Raw genomic sequence first — 18281 nt, 5'->3', positions numbered from 1 at the left:
TCAGTCGTTTCTCCCAACAGTGTGTCACGTAGACGTGCGGCGTTAGGTGTTCAGATGCTTAGAGATCGTCCTGCTACTTGTGTGTTACCGACCTCTGGTTTAATTCCGCTGCGGTCTGTGACTATACTTTGTACAATTTCAGTTTTTAAAAATGTGCTGAGGTTTGTTAAATGTTACGGGAATATGATCTATCTTGGAGAATGCTTACCTGTCCTTGAGAAGGACTCTGTTTTCGTGGGGGTGCGTCATACCCGTTTCCGTTAGGCCTGCCTGGCCTGTGTCTCGTGCGGCCCTTTCTGCCTACGGCGTCTGCTTGTTGCTGCGGGGAGGCTCCAGCTGCACTCACACTCTCCTCTGCTTCTCCCTCCAGCCTGGCCCGTTGTTGCTTCGTCACTCTGAATGCTTTCAGCAGCAAGCACGCTTGGGGTTATTGTGCCCGGTGAATTAACCCCTTTACAGGCACGTTTTCAGCAGCATGCGTTTGCTTCGTGTCTGTGTCACATTTTGGTAATTCCTGCAAGAATTCCAACTTTGGGGGCGCCTGGGTGGCACAGTCGTTAAGCGTCTGCCTTCGGCTCAGGGCATGATCCCGGCGATCTGAGATCGAGCCCCACATCAGGCTCCTCCGCTGGGAGCCTGCTGCTTCCTCTCCCACTCCCCCTGCTTGTGTTCCCTCTCTCGCTGGCTGTCTCTCTCCCTGTCAAATAAATAAAATCTTTAAAAAAAAAAAAAAAGAATTCCAACTTTGTCGTTATTGCATGTAGTAGGGTTGGTGATGAGTGATTGTGAGTCCCTGAAGCTCAGATGCTGGTTATACCCTTAGCAGTGAAGCATGTCTTCGTTCAGGCGAGTGTACTCCCGTAGGTCCTGATGGGCTCCTGCAGACTCGGCCGGCTGCGGTGTGCAACGGGGAACCAAAACACTCGCTCCGTTCTCTTTCCTGCGGCTCTGGGACTCAGCCCGCAGGGTCTCCGCACTGCGCCTGCACGTCGTGTCGCTGTGGCCTCTTGCGAGCAGGCCGCTGGCTGGTTCCCTGCGTCCGATGCCAACATGGCCACTTCTGCTTGCTCCCTTCTTCCTGTCGCTGTTCCTTCTTTTCATGTTTCTTTCTTGTGTGAGCCCTTACTACGTGCCAAGCACTGACTCATTTAATTCTTAAAACAAGCTGTAAAAAAACCATTATGGACTATTACTATCCCAATTTTATAGATGAAGGAAGTGAGAATAAGTATCTTGTCCAGGGTGATACCGTAACCTTCTTTCATGCCAACTGTTCATTTTGGATGAAGTTTTGATTGGAAGGAGGCTTGCAAAACAGAACAGAGAGCTCCCGTGTGCATGTCCCCCCGCCCTCCCCACCCGTCTCCAACATCTTCCGCTGGTCGCGCCTGCTGTGGGCGTGTACCGTCCGCTCTTGGCACCTGCCTTTGGACGCACTGTTCGTCTGCCTGCCGATGTCCAGTCCAGGCCCCACCTTGGTTTCGGTTGCCACTGGCTCCTCTGCTCTGGCCATCATCCTGGTCTCTCTCTGTTTTTCCGTGACCTCGGCCACACTGGCCAGGTGGCCTTGGCCATCCCCCGGTTGGGTTTGTCTGACGTGTCCCATGAGGAGACCTAGGTTCTGGGCTCTTGGGAGGAAGACCATGGAGGTGAGGCCTCCTCACTGCATGAGACCAGGGGTCCCTAACACTGACACTTCCTTCCCGACGCACATCCTTGGTTCACACTTTATCGCAAGTGGCTCTTTCCAAACTCTGCTTAGAAATCAGCTGAACAGGGGCGCCTGGGTGGCACAGCGGTTAAGCGTCTGCCTTCGGCTCAGGGTGTGATCCCGGCGTTCTGGGATCGAGCCCCACATCAGGCTCCTCCCCTATGAGGCTGCTTCTTCCTCTCCCACTCCCCCTGCTTGTGTTCCCTCTCTCGCTGGCTGTCTCTATCTCTGTCAAATAAATAAATAAAATCTTTAAAAAAAAAAGAAAGAAAGAAAAGAAATCAGCTGAACAGCCGCGTGCTAGTGCTGCCTTCCGTGGGACATAAGAACACAGTTCAGCCAAATTCCTTGAGCTCTGTGGCGAGGCTCACCTTTTCTTCACTTCCAGAACATCCTCTTTATTTCCACCGGAGTCCTCACCATAGTTGCCCTCAGTGCCCAGATTCCCGCCTGCCGCCTATGCCCGTCACCGGCTCTGAAGCCGTGTCCACATGGGCAGGGGCTTGTCGCCGCGGCCCCCGCCCCTCAGGACCAAGTCTGCCTCTGCACTTGGGCTGCCACAGCAGATGCCACAGCCCAGGCACCATAAGCAACAGACATTAATTTTCTCCCTGTTGGAGGCTGTAATTCTGAGGTCAAGGTGCCACATGGTTGTTCCCGGTGAGGACTCTTCCCGGCTGCAGACCGTGCCTTCCTGCCGAGTACTCCCGGCGGGAGACAGCACGCACAAGCCCTCAGGTATCTCTCTTACAAGGACACTTACCCCTCACGGGGTCCCACCCTCATGACCTCATCGAACCCTGGTTACCTCCACGTTCCATCACACGGGGGTTAGGGCTTCAGCATAAGAATCTGGGGAGACACAGGCGTTCAGTCATAGCAGGACCCCCCTCCTTGTATGAATGACCCCAGAGCTGGGCTGTCAGCCTCTCCACGCTCCAGCCTCTACTGCAGGATTCGACGTTTGTTGTGTATGGGCACAGTCGTCAGTGCCTGTGTGAGCCTGACACTTCGCTCTGTGCTGGAAACACAGGCGGGCGTGTGACACCCAGGACGGAGAAGTCAGCGGTGAGGGCGTGACGGCAGAGTCCCAAGCCGACGGTCGCGGCCTGTCTGGGAGGAGGAGGCAGCAGGCAGCATGCGTGGCGCAGGGTCAGCGGGTGCTCAGCCTGGACAAGTGATTTGTAGGCAGTGCCACTGACTGTCCCGTCTCCAGGCCATTCCGGGGCCTTGCTCCCGGCACCCCCTCCCCCCATCACCGTTTCGAGTGCGGTGAAAAGAGCTGGCAGCTACCGTCTCCTAGCCGATTCCTGCACACATGCACCCTGCTCTGGCGGGCTTAGTCTTGTCCAGAGGTGATCTGGGATGTCATCCGGTTTATACAGCACCCCCACGTCTAAAAGATATGGAGGCCGTCAGTTTCTAGAAACTCACACCACAGCTGCTTGTTTGAACCACTGGAAGGCAAAGCGGCCTTGTGAGCTTTTGAACACACACGGTTCGTTCTCTCTCTCTCTCAGCAAGGTAGCAGTTTGCCTGAAAAGGAGGCCAGAGAAAGAAGGTCTCCATTTTAGAACGCGTGAACGAGTGTTATTTACTGGGTCTGTTCTCTGACAGCGGGATGGATTACAGCGAGCCATCTTATCGATGTGCAGATTTGAATCTAGCCCTGGAGAACATTTGCTCACGAGCCCTCAGAATCCAGAACATCCCGTTTCCACGGCGGCCCAGCAGGGCCTCAGGCAGCCCGCTAACCCCCCCCCCCCAGGTGCGGAGTCCTTCCCACAGAAGGCGGCTTCCCGGAGGGACCTCAGGGGCTGGGCCCGCCCCACACCCCCCGGGGCCGCCTCCTCGTCCTCAATCCGTCTGAGCAGCCCTGGCCCCCACAGAGAAGGGCGTCAGCACTGGGGCCCGGCCGCGGGTGATTCCCGTCTGCGAGGGAGCGTGGCACGTGTCTGCCGGCGCTCGGCCAGGACTCCTGCCGCGGGGACCTGCAGCCACGCTCGCGGGTTGAGAGGCGGCGCACGCCAGCAGGTGTTCTGGCGGCTGCATTGGGCGTAGCTGCCCAACCACACGCCGCTCGTGTTCAGAGTGTAGTGTGATGTGCTCACAGATTCGCACACCCGCACACCCCTGTCGAATAGTCACCCCTCCACGTGCTGGACCTGCGCGTCGCCCCTGACGTTCGCTCTCGGGTGACTGGAAGCCTCCCTTCCCGGGCAGCCACTGATCTGCTCTCGCTCGCGTGGGCTGGTTGGCATTTGATAGAGTGGGCTGGGATGGACTCACGTGGTGTCCGCTCTTCGTGTCTGGCTTCCCTGTCCTGAGAGATCGCTGTGGGCGCAGAGCAGTGGTGTGTGCCTTCTGATTTTGCCAGGTCGGCGTGCCGCCGTTTGTCTGCGTCTGCATGGGGCGGCGGGGCGGCATTGGCTTTCCCGGCTTTCAGCTCTCACAGACGAAGCGGCTTTACGTTACAAGTAAAGTCCTCGAGTGGCGATGTCCTTCCCATCTCTCGGGGAACTGCGACGTGCCGTGCGGAATCCGCCTGTCCGCAAAGTGGCTGCACCGTCCAGCGTCCCTGCGGCCCGCGGAAGGCCTCCCGGGGTGTCCTCACCAGCGCTTGGCCCGCAGCCTTTCTCACTGTAGCCGTAACCGGTGTGCGGCCGCCTCTGCCGGTGGTGTGGACTTCGTCTCCCTAACGGCTGATGACGTGGAGCGTGTCTGCTTGTCACCCTCCAGTATCTTGTTCGGCAGAGTGTTCCCACCCGTGTCCGGTTTTTGTGAGCTGCTTTGCTCCTCGCCGAGCCGGAGCGATCTTCGTCAGTTCCGGGGGTGGCTCCTCCGTCACATACTTGTTCTGCAGGCTTCCCCTCCCGCCCTGTGGCTCGCCATCTCGCTGCCTCGTGAGGCTTTTAAAGAGAAATCTGTATCAATGTTTTTCCTTTTATTTGTGATGATTTGGGTATTGTAGCTGTGAAACTTTTGCCTATCCCAGACTCACAGGTGTTCCCCCATATTCTTTAGCAATTTTATAATTTTTTGACTTACTTGGAGGTTTATATTTCCATTTCGAAATTAGTTTTTTATATTACACATTGCAAAATTTCAGGATTTTTTTTTTAACGAATACCCAGCTGTTCCAGTGCCATTTGTAAAAAAAAAAAAAAAATCCTTTCTGGGTGCCTGAGTAGCTCAGTCGACTAAGTGTTTGACTTTTGATTTTGGCTCAGGTCGTGATCTCAGGGTCCTGGGATCGAGCCCTGTGTCAGGCTGCGTGCTCAGCAGGGAGTCTGCTTGGGATTCTCTCTCTCCTTCTGCTCCTCCTCCCGCTCACATGCGTGCTCTCTCTTGCTCTAAAATAAATAAATAAATCTTTTTTAAAAAAAAAAAATGCCATTCTTTCCTAGCCGCATTGCCTTAGAATATTTTCCAGAACATACCATCCACATGTAGGTGTTTATTTCTGGGCCCTGTTGTGCTTCCTCAGTCTGACTTCAGGCCAGGGCTGTTTTGCTCACTATGGCTTTATGACAGTTCTTGAAATTAGGTTGTTAGCTCTCCAGCCTTTTCCCCAATGTTGTTTTGAGTGTTCTGGGCCCATTACATTTCCATATGACTTTCAGAATCAGCTTGTCTGTTTGTAGAGAGAAATGTGTGGGATTTGGGGTGGCTTAGATTCTCTCGAACAGTGTGGGGAGAAGTCAGATCTCACAGGCTGGCCTGGTAGCCACGGCCAGGTGTATCTCCCTGTGTTTGGGCTGATGTTAATTCCCCTCCACTCAGCAGACCCCTGCACGGTTAGCAGAGGGCAGGGCCTCTGACGGCTTTTCCAGACTGATCTCCACGTGCTCTGTGTTCTTGGATGCTATTGTAAATTACGTTTTCCAGTTGTCTTTCTTTTACTGATTTCTAGCTCAGTTCCATTAGGGTCACAGAAGATACTTTGAATTACTAAAAACATGTTGAGCCTCTGCGTGGTCCAGTGTCTGTCTGTGTTGGTAAATATTTTGTGTCTGCCCAAGAGCACTGTGCCCTCTGCCGTCGTGGTCGGGGTGTTCCTACTGGACACTTGCGTCAAGTTGGCTGATCGTGTTGCTCATGTCTACTTTGTCCCTCTGGGTTTTTTGCTCGTCAGTCTCTCAGTCACTGAGAGTGATATTGAAATCTCTGGCTGTAATTGTGGGTTTAGTTGTGTCTCCTTGCGTTTCTACCAGGTTTTCTGCATCTCTGCTGAGGCTCTGTCGTTCGCACGTATGTGTTTAGGACGGTAATGTTCTTTTGGCCCGTTGGCCTCTTTGTCATTATGAATTTGCTTTGTGGGTGCCGTTCTTGGCTCTGAAATTCACTTTGACACCAGCAGTGTCTTCAGCTTTCTCTTGTCTTCTCCGTGTTGGTGCCTTACGGACGTCTGCTCTTCGTGTCAAGGGCGCTCTTTTGTAAGCAGCACGTAGTTGGGGGCTGCCGTCCTGTCCACTTTGATGGCCTGTGTTTAGGTGGGTGTGTAGGCTGTTCACATGTCACGTGGCGGCTGGTACGGCTGGGTCTCGCTATCTTCTACTCGTCCCCATCTCTTCCTCTGCATTCCCTGTTCTCCTGTTTTTCTGGCTTCTTCCTAGTTCATTGGGCGAGTTTCATTATTTCATTTTATTTCCTTTTTTCACTTGTTGGTTGTCACGCTTCGTTATTTTAGGGTTGTTTGCGGGGTTATGGTGCACATGTTCTGCTTCTCACTGCCTTCCTGCGAGGGATGCCATACCTTCCCACACACGCAGCCTCGTAACTCCTTGTGTGCGGTTGTCCCCCTGAGCCTGTGCCATGTGTCACACGTTCTATTTATACTTCCACCTCAGACCCCAATACACTTTTCTTAGGTTTGTTGAAATAGTCTCTTCAAAAAGATGGTAATTTGCTTTTGTATCTTGGCTAGACGATGCGGGGTGTGTGTGTGTGCGCGCACACACATACGTACATATATTCATACACACAGCGGACTATTACTCAGCCATAAAAAAGAACACGATAGTGCCATCTGTGACAACATGGATGAACCTCGAGGCTGTTATGCTCAGTGAACTAAGTCAGGCAGAGAAAGACTAATGCCGTATCATTTCCCTCACGTGGAATCTGAAAGACAAAGCGAGTGATCAAATGAAACAAAACAGAAACAACTCACAAATACGAGAACAAACTGGTGGCTACCAGAGGGGGAGCGGCGGGCAAAATAGGTGGAGGGGACTAGGAGGTACAGACCTGCAGTTATAAACAGGGGAGTCACAGGGTGTGACGTACGGCACAGGGAATGCAGCCCGTGACACTGCAGTAACTTCATGTGGGGACAGACGGTGTCGATACACCGCGGTGAGCCCTCTGTGATGTCCGTAGTCGTGGAATCCCTGTGTTACACGCCTGAACCTTGTGCGATGGCACTGGTCATTTGTACATCAACTGCAAATAGAAGCTAGTAGTCTCAGTATCCTTAGAAGACTTAGATGACATTGAAAACCACATACTTGCCAACGTAGTCACGCTCTCCACTGCTCCTTCTTTGCGTGGATCCGAGTCTGCATGTGGTGTCCCTGTCCCGCTGCTGGAAGGGCTTCCTTTGACCTCCCTTGTGGAGCGGTCTGCTGGGGACACATTCTTACAGGTTTCGTTTGCCTGAGAACATCTTTATTTTGCTTTTGTTTATGAATATTTTTACTGGGAATCAAACTCTAGGTTGGTATTTTTTGTTTGTTTACTTCAGTATTCCGAAGATTTCTCTTCCCTTCTCACAGGCACTGGTGCTGTTTTTCTCCATGTGTCTTGTGCTTGGGGTTTGTTGAGCACCTTGGATCATCAAATCTGGCACTTTCTTGCAGCGCTGGTCCTCCTCTCCCTCCCTGTCCTTCCCTTTGGGAGCTCCACGCACGCAGACGTTGTGCTCCGTGGAGTCACCCTACAGCTGAGTGACAACCTCATGAGTCTTAAATATTCCTTTTCTTGTCTGTTTACTCTGGACTGTTTTGGGTGTTTTGGGGGTTGGGTTTGTTTGTTTCTTTTCTGTAGTCTTCAAGTGCGTGAACTTTCTCCTGCAGAGTCCACTCTGTCATTAGCCTGTCCGGTGTGTGTGTCAGCTCGGATGCTGGGGCTTCCCCCCCAGGAATTGGGTCGTCTTGCTCTTTCCTCCTTCGCCGGCCAAGCCGCTGAACAGCAAACTGTCACTCCCATGTCCCAACACTTTGTGTAGCCGTTTTAATGTCCTTGGATGCTGCTTGATGTCTGCCGACCTTGGTCGGCTCCAATTGATTGATTATTCTCCTCATTATGGGTCATATTTTCCTACTTCTTTTAATGCCTGCTAGGCCTTGATTAGTTGGCAGACACTGAATTTTGGCTTGTTGGATTCTGAATGTTTTGTATTCATATAAATCTTCCTGAGCTTTTTCAGAGATGCAATTAGGTTTCTTGGAAAGAGTTTGGTCCTTTCAGATCTTGTGTGATTTGCTAGGCCATCCTGGAGCACTTCTCAGTCTAGAGATAATTATCTCTCACTCCTGAGCCAAGACCTTCCTGAATAATCCATGAAATGTGAGTTTTCCATTCTGGCTGACGCATGGGGAAGGCCCTGTTCCTCAGTCTGTGTACGTGCTGGGCACTGCTTCCTGGACACACTGTTTGATTTCTAAATCACATGAATAGAGGGCCTTTCCAAAAATTAACTTTAAAAAAAATGAAGACAAAAATAAGACTTTCTTACAGTGAGCTGAAGCCTGCCACGCCCATGTGTCGACTACTGGCCTTTGCGTGCCCTCTGGGCCCATGAAAGAGGAGGGACTCTTCATCGTCCCCTGAGCCTACTTCCCCCCAGTCTAGCTTCCCTCCCCAGCCCACATCTCTCTTCAGGCCCTGTCCGTGGTTCTGTGTCCTCTGTGACATGTGGTCACGCCCCCTGGGAGTGGACCAGCAGACACAGGATACGTGCAGGCTCCTACCTGTCCTGCCTCTGGTTAGCGTTCCCCCTTCCCCCCCCCACCCTGAGTTGTGGTCAGTGAAGACCCCCTGACCCTCTTGGTCAGAACAGGCACGTGGGCTGCACTCCCGGCCTGCATGAGACACTCCCCCCAGCAGAGCCCCGTCTATCGGAATGGATGTGTGGGCTGCGGTGTATGTCCTGATGGTCCGGCTCTTCTTGCAGGTTGAAGATTGAGGAGCTGGAAGGGGAGCGCAGTCGTCTGGAAGAAGACAAGAAGACGCTGGAAATGCAGCTCGAGCGGTTCACCCTGCAGGTGCGTGCTGGCGGGCGGCCATGGGTGGAGGCTTCTCCCAGAACTCGGCGTTCTCCCGGCAGGCATGCCCTGCCCTCCTGGCTTCTCCCTGCGTGTCCGTGTCTGTGCTTCCTGCACCGACAGACATCCCGTCTTCTGGTTCATCAAACTAAACCAAGCCAGGGACCTACCCGGAGCCCAGCAGAGAGGGTGTCCTGCCTTTGGGCTGCGTGTCACCAGCCCAGGTCCCGGTCCTGCGCTCCATCGGTGTTCCACCCCTCTCCCCTCCCCCTGTACTGGCCACGGCCCGTGGCTGGTGTGGTGGGTGCGAATCCCCACGGGACCGTCTCTGATTGGGATTGGTATCCAGGCCCGTGCCCACCTGCCTGCCGCCGTGCAGTCACACTGCTGTGCACACCGTTCCACTCTTTGTTTGCCGTTGTTATCCTCTTGTCTAAGTCGTTCCACGGCCAGAGACCTGCAGGTTTGTGATTACCCAGATTTTGGACAGGCCATTGATTTTATCTTGACACCTATTAGAGGCAAATCAAATCTCTGTTTTATTACTGATTCTTGGAGTCGGGAGAAGTGACAACTCTGATGAAGTGTGGTGCTGGGAGCCGCGGCTGGCGGCGTTCAGCTCTAGGAGCCGCACTGGTTTAATTGGGCTGCGCTCCTCAGAAGGGAGAGCTGGGCTGTTGGCAGGTCGACCCCGGCGGCCCATCAGCCGGGCCCTGTCAGAACAGGGTTGGCGGGTGTCTCCTGCGTGTCCGGTCGGGCACAGCCTGCGAGCGGGGCTGACGGCTGCCCAGGCCCCCCCGTGACTGGTGCAGTGAGTCCTGCAGAAATCTTTCATTTCCTTTTTTCCTGCCTCTGGGCTTCCAGGCCTTTCCCAGGGAGCCTTCCGTGGCTCTTGGCAAGGTCTGTGGGGTGAGGCGCAGGTGAGCATGGTGGCCGATGGACGTTCGCCACCATCACCAGTGTCCTGGGAGGTGGGGTGTCCAGTGCTCCTCCCATCTCTAGTGTCCTGGGTGGAGATACTTTGAGCTCCACGCGACCCTCAGGTGGGGCGGAGGCCCTGCAGCAAGTTCTGGAGCCGCTCATGACCAAGGGGCTGGGCTCCCGCCCACGGGGGCAAGTGGCGACCGTGTCCGCGCCGTGGGAGCGAGCAGGGAGCTGAGCAGGGGCCTCAGCCCAGCCGAGGGGGTAGAGCTTGTGGGGCCCGGTTTCCGTCATGCTGGGGGCTCAGGTGCGTGTGCGATGATGTGGCGGTGCTCCCTGAGCCTCGGCCGCGACCCTGGGGCAGGGATGGCGGGCTGATGTGCAGAGGGGTGGGTGTTGGAGGCTTCTAGATAGCCGCGCACCGCTGCCTCCTCTGCTCCGGCGGGTGTCCCGCAGCCAGGCCTGGGGGCGTTTGCTGGTCCTGCCTCAGTGCCGTCACTGACCTTGAGAGGTGGCAAGAGGAGGGCCGTGACAGCCTCTGCAAGTTCCCGCTTGCAGCTCACATCTGAGAGGGCCGTCCCTGCACCTAGAATGGGGCTCATCTCAGGAAGGTCGGCATGATGGTGAGGGGGGGATCCCGGACTGCAGAGGTCATAACTGGCACCCGCCTCGGCCACGCGCCTTCACTGTGCCCTGCAGACCTCTCTCTGTGTCCACGGTCCTCGGCGGGAGGTCCCGCTACCCCGTTGCCCTGATGAAGAAACGTCCAGTCAGGGAGGGGCAGTCATTCGGCCGAGGGCACCCAGCAGGAGAGGCAGAACCGGGCTTTGAACCCAGTTCCCTGGCTCCCGGTCCGCTCCCTGCGCCGGCTGCCCCAGCCCGGCTCTGTTGTATGGTGCTGTGGGCGAGCAGAGGTTGGCACCCCAGGGCCGAGCTGACCGTCAGGGCTCGGACGCCTGCCCTGGCAGCGACAGTTCTGTCTGACCTAGACGCCTTGCCCGGCTCATGACAAGCGCCTGTGAGCCAGGCCCTGCTGAGGGTGCGGAGGCACGGGGGCTCTGGCCTGGAACCCTGACCCCCCAGGACAGACAGGAACGAAGGCGGCCAGTCAGGACAAGGTGAGCGGCCATGCTGGTCATGCAGAGTGGACAGGAAGAACTTGCGTCGGGCCGAGGTCCAGGCAGCAGCAAAATGGGTGTGAATGTGACTTGGACGCACACAAACAGGAGGGCATCGTGGGCTCCTCAGCTGGAACCCCGTCCTGTCCCTTGGCCGGGTGGCCTTAGGCATGTTGGGCTTGGCCATGTGAGCCCCTGTACGTCCTTTATAACTTCAGGGTAACCATGGCCACGTGGGGGCACCTGGGGGGAAGAAACGGCACATCTGAGCGCACCTCGCACTCAGTACTTGCTCCTGTCCATCTCTTGCCACACTTCCCATCTTCTCCATCGTGAGGGCAGAGACCTCACCCCTTTACCTCTTGCGCCTGGGCCTGGGAAGCAGCAGGCCTGCCGCGGGTGTCTTCCCCCTTGCTGCCCAACGAGCCCCGCGCTTCCTCTGGGCCACGCACAGGGGTGCAGTGCGGCCGGCGGGGTGGGGGGCCTCGGAGCCAGCGTGGTGCTTGGGCGCTCCTGTGCACACGCCCTCCTCTCTCCCCTCTTCCCTCTGAGGAGAGGCTGCAAGTTGGGCCGCTTCAAGGAAGAGTCATTAAAATCAGCTGCAGTTTGACTTAATTGGGAACATATGCTCGGAGAGGGAGCGCCACTAGTTGGAGCTTCTCGTAATTAGTTCACAGCTGGTTGGTGAGGAAACAGCTCCAGTCGCCCGCCGCTCCGAGCCTGGTGTACGCCTGCTGCTCCGCGCTCCCCGGGTGCCCGGACGGCGTGGGGTGCAGGCCTGCGAGGGGGGAGGGCGCCGTTCCCACACTCGTCCCCCTGCCCCCGCCCACGGAGGGGGACTCCCGCCAGCTGCCAGGGAGACTGTGCTGTTCCGTGCCTGCCCCCCTTTAGAGATGGGGAAACTGAGGCCCACAGTCAGCACATGAGTGGCTCACTCACAGACGCCATCTGTAGAGGCAGGACGGGTTGGGCCGGGTTCAGGGTTTTCCAGGGCTGGGAGTGAGCAGACCGTCTGGATGTCTGGGCCTGGAGGCAGGGGCGCCCCTGTGCTCCCCGTGTGGCTGCCGGAGCCAAGAGCCACGGAGCCAGGGGCTAGTGGCTGTGGAGCGGGAAGTGCAACCACAGCCCTGGTCCTCCCTGCCTGGGCCCCCTGCTCCCTTCCACCCCACCTCTGCCCCGCACACCTCTCCACGGGCCTCGGTTTCCCAGAGCCAAGAGAATGATTGAGGAATGGCAGCAGGACTCGTCTCATTTGTCCTGAGCTCCGATTGCCCTCTTCTCAGTGGGTGGGCACTGGCGTGGGTGCTGGCTATGGCCCTCACCGCCTGTGGCCCTTGTCTCAGGCCGTTGTGGAGACCATGGTGACGGCTCCTAGGCCATGCACCTCACACGCCAGCGGAACAGGGCCGCTGCCACCCCTGTGTTAGTGGAACCACGGCCACCCCGTGCCTTCCCTTGACAACAAACACGCTTCTCCACATTCGTGTTTCTAATGGGCCAGACTTGGGGACCATGACAGCAGCGGGTCACACAGAGCTCCGGAGGTGCAGCAAGAGGGAGCCAGACGCATGGCAGCGCCAGGGGCAGCAGACGCTTATCCGTCAGCAGCCCTGGCCCTGGCTGGACACCTGAGTGTGCAGAGCACAGCCTGGCCGCACGCTTGCGCTCCGTTGCCCTCGGCCCCACTGGATTTGCCCCAGCACTCTGTGAGCGTTCTCCAACATACGGCACAGCCGGACCCATTCCACCACGAAGGCCCGCTTACCCACCACCCGCGTCCTGGCACGAGCGTCTCACTGTGGGGCCTCATGATGCCACCCCTCGCCACCCATCAATGCTTTTACATTTTCTTGATGCATTTTAAAGCAAATTGCAAACATCTGCACCCTTCCCTGTAAATGTTTCGGCATGCATGTAATCAAGCAGAATTCATCTCTGGGAGTGGAGCCCACATCGCACTGCCCCTCGGTGCTGCCTGATCACGCTGCCTATTCAGGCAGGTGACCGTCAGGGGTGGGCGCAGGTCCCGCTTTCCCCCCAGCCCACCCCGCAAGCCGGCTCNCCCAGGGCGGGGCGGGGGGGTGGGCTACCCGTAGCAAGCCAGCAGTGCTACTCAGGAAAGGGACCAGACTGCAGCCCAGTGACATTTGAAATAAGTATCTTTTTTGGAAATGGAGTGGGTAGAAAATTGCTGGGTTGCCTGTGAGCGGAAAGCTCACGGTGCCCGTGGAGACGTCCCCGCTCCCGTCCCTGCGTCAGCAGGCAAGCAGTCCTGTCTCATCAGACCCTCCCGGCCTCCAACGCCTTCCCTTTTCCTGAATACGAGGTGGGGGGGGAGCTGCACTCCTTACACCCCGCTGCCCTCTCCCCACTGACGCTGGGACAGGATGGCCCCCCAGGTACCCGCTGGTTCCCTCCCACCTGCAGGTTCATCCTGCCCGGGCCTGGGTCCCCCAGAGACAGGCGTCCTCTCCCCTCCCTTCCCCCACCTGCTCCCACCTGCCAGGAGCCCTGAGCCCAAAGCAGACCTGACCTCTGCCTCTCAGAACCCTCCTCCCTCTGAGTGTTCCCCTGTGGACTCTTTGGCTGCTGACCACACCCTTGGGCTTGTCCTGCCCCTGGCTGGCCCTCTGCCCACATTTCTGCAATGCTCTCTGGGAGTTCGTCCCTGGAGGGCCCGAACCCCTCCAAGGCTGGGGATGCCTGGGTGGAGGGTGAGTCCCAGAGAGGGTGACCGGAATACAGGGATGCCAGACTGACAGTGGCCAGCAGTGGCCACAGCTGGTCTGCGATAGGCAGGCGCTAATCTCTGCTGTGCGGGAGCCACCCCTCACCCCTGCGTCTAACGCCCAGTTAGGTTCTTCGTTAGCTGCACACATGGAAGGCCTCATAGTCAAGAAGGAAAGGGAGTGGTCCTTCCCTCCGAGCAGATGAAGGAGCCTGGGGTCACAGAAGCTGGTGACCTGTGCAGATCCCCCAAGTCCCAGGATCTCCATGTGCTGCGCCTATGTCCCCCCAGCAGAGGCCCGTGTGTCCTGCTGCCCCATCAACTCCCATTCCTGCCCTGACAGCTTGGGGTGGCCGTGTGATGACCACAGGGCCCCACCGCCATCCAGTTGGCTTTCCCCTCAGCGCCCCTGGCCGAGGCTGGCACCCCTGCCTCCCACGACCGCTGTCTGGAGCCCCCAGCTCTGCCCACCTGCCTGCCCATCCCATGGGGCCAGCTCGGGCAGTGCCTTCACGCCACATCCGGACCTGTTTGTGGGTCGGTCCTCTGGCCCGCGAGCTCTGCGGGCAGCAACCTTGCCTGGCTCCCAGCCCATGGTGTCAGGGCATGATGGAGCGGAGCGGGACGCGTGTGCGCGGTTGCGGTAGCAGGCAGCGCGGCCGCAAGGCGGGCTCAGGAGGAAGCTGGGGGTGAGCAGTTGGGCCCCCGCGTCCTGCGGTGGTTGGAGAAGTTGGTACCTGAAGCGTTTCGTGGGATTCCTCTTGTGTGGTAACTTCGACTGCTGGTGGTTCTTTTTCTGACAAATTCTTAGGGCCTGCCCCCTTTTAACTCAAAAGATGACCTGTTTTCAAACCGTTCTGCGGTTCGTTTTTCACGTAACGTATCTGGGAGATCGCACTGGTTTTCTTCTGGCCACGTGCTGCGTCCCTGCGATGTGCTGTAACGTGCTGGACTAGGTGCCTGTCAGTGGCCACACGGGCGCCGTCTCCCCTTCTGTGGCCATAAACGTGGCTGCGGCGCGTGTCCTGGGTATGGCATCTCCGTGTGTGCGAGTGTGTGTAGGATGAACTTCCAGAAGGGGGATCATGAGACCGAAGGGTGCCTGCACTTATTTTGGTAGATTCTGCCAGATGGTGCCTCACGGCGGCCTGTCTGTGACCGCTGCCCGGTGTGGGACGGCGTCGACCGCAGCCTAGGAGAGTGCCGGTTCCCCGCGGCCTTGCCAAGGGTGCGCTGTCACGCCGCAGGTGGATGGGGGGAGGCCTGTGTATTTTCAACCTTCAGCCCTTTTATTACGCACAGGAGTGAGGGCATTGAAGTACGTTCGTATGTGTTAATGTCCTTGGTCCGTTTTTCAGATGGGTTGTTGGTCCTGTTGATTTCTTGGAGTTTTTGAATTTTAAGGAGTTGAGGTGTTTTTGTTTTAAGTTGTGACTCTGTTTTCCATTTGATCATCAGTCTTGAGTTTGCTTGAGGCATTTTTAACCGAGCAGAAGTTTTTGATATTTAAGTTTTTATATAGGTGCATTTATCCACGTTTCTTCTTTGGCTTAGGTCGTGAAGGAGCTCTTCCACAGCGGTTTTGTTTTTCACGTGTAATCTGGCTGATGTGGCATTTGGGTTTGGTCCGGTGTTTTACGAGGTATGAAGCCTGACATCGGCCTGTTGCCTAGAAGGGGCTCCTGCCCGTAGCCCCAGGACCACTTGCTGCAAAGCCTGTCCTCGCTGCTGTGAGAGGCTGCCCCCTCGGGTCTGGGATGCCCGCGTGCCACCGGGTCTGGGTCGTTCCCAGTGCTGATGTGTCCTGGGCTGCCTGCCCCGTGATTCTCCAGCGGGGTTTTCCTCACCTCTTGTTTACCGTTATATGCCCTCCGGAGTGAACATCTCCAGCTCCTCCCGCCAGTGTAGAAGTTGTGAGGTTTCGTGAGAGATGAGAGTGAAGCTCTGGGGCCAGACTTCGTAGGACAAGGACTCCTCTGCACGGGAACGCTGCTGTGTCTGCATGTGGGGCCCTCGTTGTGCCCCCCCCAGAACACTCGGACGGTGTTGTTCACGTTCTTGTTCACGTTCACCTCTGGGTCAGTGTCCTGGCCGGACGAGCGCACACGCGGACTGTGGGCTCCACCCCGGAGGTTTATGACCCACCTTGGGGCAGCCGTGTGTGCCCTTCCACCTCGGAGTGAGCGAGCAGGCGTGTACGCCGGGCCTGCACTCGCGGACGGACGTGTAAAACAAGACGCTGGAGGAAAGAGCCCAAGCCTCCCTTCCCTGCGTGGCGCCCGGCTGCTCACGCTTATTAACGCCGAGGACTAAAAACAGCCGCCTTGCTGATGCGCACTTGTGTGCAGACATTTCCACAGGCACTGATTTCTTCTGATTTTTTTATGAGGAGAGTGACGTGTCTTGAATAATCAGCCCCTTCTTATCCTGTGAGCCGGTGCCAGTGGGCGTCTCCACGGGGCCTCAGACCCCCCAGACTGCCAGCCTGGCTGGCCCTCTGCCCCGCGTGCACATGGGCTTTTCCACCTGGTGACCCTCAGGGCGCCGGGCAGGCCCGCTCTGCCGCTGGCTGTACTGGGACCACACGGCACGGGGAGCGGTGGCACGGGGAGCGGTGGCACGGGGAGCGGTGGCACGGCGCTGTCCGTGGCCCCGGCAGCCTTGCCGCCCTCAGACTGCGTGCTGACACGTCTTCCCCTCCACGTGCTCCTCACCACGCTTGTAGACGAGCACGCCAGTCACCCAGCCCTCTACGAGCCTAGAGACTGGGCGTGATGAGAAGTCGTGGGTGTCATCTTTAGGCAAGTTGATTTTTCTTAGAATGGGTCTGGAGTGTCGGGCCGTGAGGTGAGGCTGGTGGGTGGAGGGCGGCACGTTCGGCTACAAGCCTCGTCCTCGCGGGATGGCAGAGGCTATGCCCTTGTCGCAGGACCGCCCATGGATCCTGAGCCCTGCTCAGCCAGCTGCAGCCTCGTGCCCAGAGGCGCCCGCGTGTCCCTCCCGGGAACCAAGGCCCCAAGCCCCAGAGACACCCGTTGTCCTGATGCAGTGTGGGGCTTTCCCGTTGAGTTGGGGGGCGTCCGTGACCAGAGAGGCGGGATGGGCAGAAGGAGGGCCAGCTTAGGGAGCACTTGTCCCAGGCTTCTGTCCTTTGCGAGTGTCCCAGGACTAGCAGGCCCCACCCCGCACAGCAGGGTTCCGTCCCTGTGGGTGGTGGCCTCCACAGGCCCCTTTAACAGCCTGTCACCTTCCTCCCTGTGAAGCTAGCACCCTTCTCCTGTTCCCTTGACATTGGCGGAAGTCACGGCCCCACCAGATGGGGGCTCTGAGGTTGGCTGCCGCGGGGGCGCCGGCTCCCCTTTTCCTGCCAGCTTTGCTCAGCGCTTGAAGGGTTGTATCCCCATCCCTCGTGTTGACATGCGGGTGGCAGGCTGGGTGGCAGGCCGTCCCCTGTCTGCCCCCCCCACAACCTACAGCACTGTCCTTGTGGTGGGAGGGGAGCAGATGAGTCTGGGGCAGGCGCCATGGAGGCGCTGTGGGCTCTGGCACCCGACTGCCCCCCTCTGGCAGAAGTCAGGTGCTCCAGAGACAGGGGCAGGAGTGGCAGAGGGGCTTTCTGTGTGCACGTCTGTGTCCCCTCCGCCCGCTCCGCGCCAGGCACAGGCACTGCAGAGAGAGCCTTTGGGGTGTCTCGTGGTGGCAGAGCCCCTTTCTCCCTTGGCGGCTGTGGTTCTCGTCTGTTCGGTGGGCAGCCTGCACTGGCACTAAGGAAAGGGGGCTCTCGTCTGCAGAGCAGGGAGCGTGGGCCCTCCCTGCTCCCTGCTGTGTCTGGGCGTCTCTGGCCCCACTGGCTTCCTTTGGGAATGTGTGTGGTGACAGAAGTGTGGCTGCCCGGGAGGAAGACGGCAGCCCAGTGGGTTCTGCTCTCAGGAACGCTGTTTGGTGAGTGAGGGTGTTTGGGGCTGCGGTCCACAGAAAGCCCAGTGTGGAGGCGCTTTGCTAATCCGAGCTTCAGGAAGGCAGCCTGTTCAGCCCCGCAGGGTTTCCCTGCTCTGTCTGCACTTTGCCTTCCCCTCGTTGGCCCCGTCTCCTGCTGGCCTCGCTGCGACTCGGGGGCTCTGCTGGGGTTGGGGGTGCTGTTTCCTATGCACGTGACAATTCCTTCTGAACGTGTCACCAGGCCCCACGCGTTCCCTGCACCACCGCCTTGGCCAGAGGGCAGGAGGGGCCCGCGGGCTGAGCAGCGGTCATTTGGCCAGCCCGGTGCTGGGTGTGGGGTGTCAGACCCTCCGCGAGCCAGCCCACCTCGCTGGGCTCTGCTGTGTGGGTGCTGCTCTAGCTTGGCGGGTGGTAGAGGCTGAGGCAGCCAGGGCCCCACTTCCCTGAGCTTGCGTTCTGCGGGGAGAGACAAACATGGGCTAAGCGTGGACACGAGTAGAACAGTTAGATGGGGACACGCAGGAGAGGAAGCAGGCTGTTGGGAGGGGCTCATGGACCTGGCGGGACCATGTGCTCTTGGTTTCCTTCTGTGGCAC

The 18281-nt window shown here is 57.8% G+C and overlaps 1 protein-coding gene across 1 annotated transcript in view; it reads left to right on the top strand.

Annotated features, from left to right (window-relative positions):
- The window catches only part of MAD1L1 (mitotic arrest deficient 1 like 1), a 346750-nt gene that overhangs the window by 232546 nt on the left and 95923 nt on the right, over positions 1 to 18281 (top strand). The window contains exon 15 of the mRNA XM_040634676.1: positions 8889 to 8979. Within this exon, the coding sequence (XP_040490610.1) occupies positions 8889 to 8979 (91 nt within the window). The remainder of the gene's footprint in view (positions 1 to 8888; positions 8980 to 18281) is intronic.

The sequence above is a fragment of the Ursus maritimus genome, unplaced genomic scaffold (genome assembly GCF_017311325.1).
Source record: "Ursus maritimus isolate PB19 unplaced genomic scaffold, ASM1731132v1 scaffold_2, whole genome shotgun sequence".
NCBI classification, from domain to species: domain Eukaryota; kingdom Metazoa; phylum Chordata; class Mammalia; order Carnivora; family Ursidae; genus Ursus; species Ursus maritimus.
Note: the sequence above shows the minus strand (reverse complement) of the source record. Positions and strands in the feature narration are given on the sequence as shown.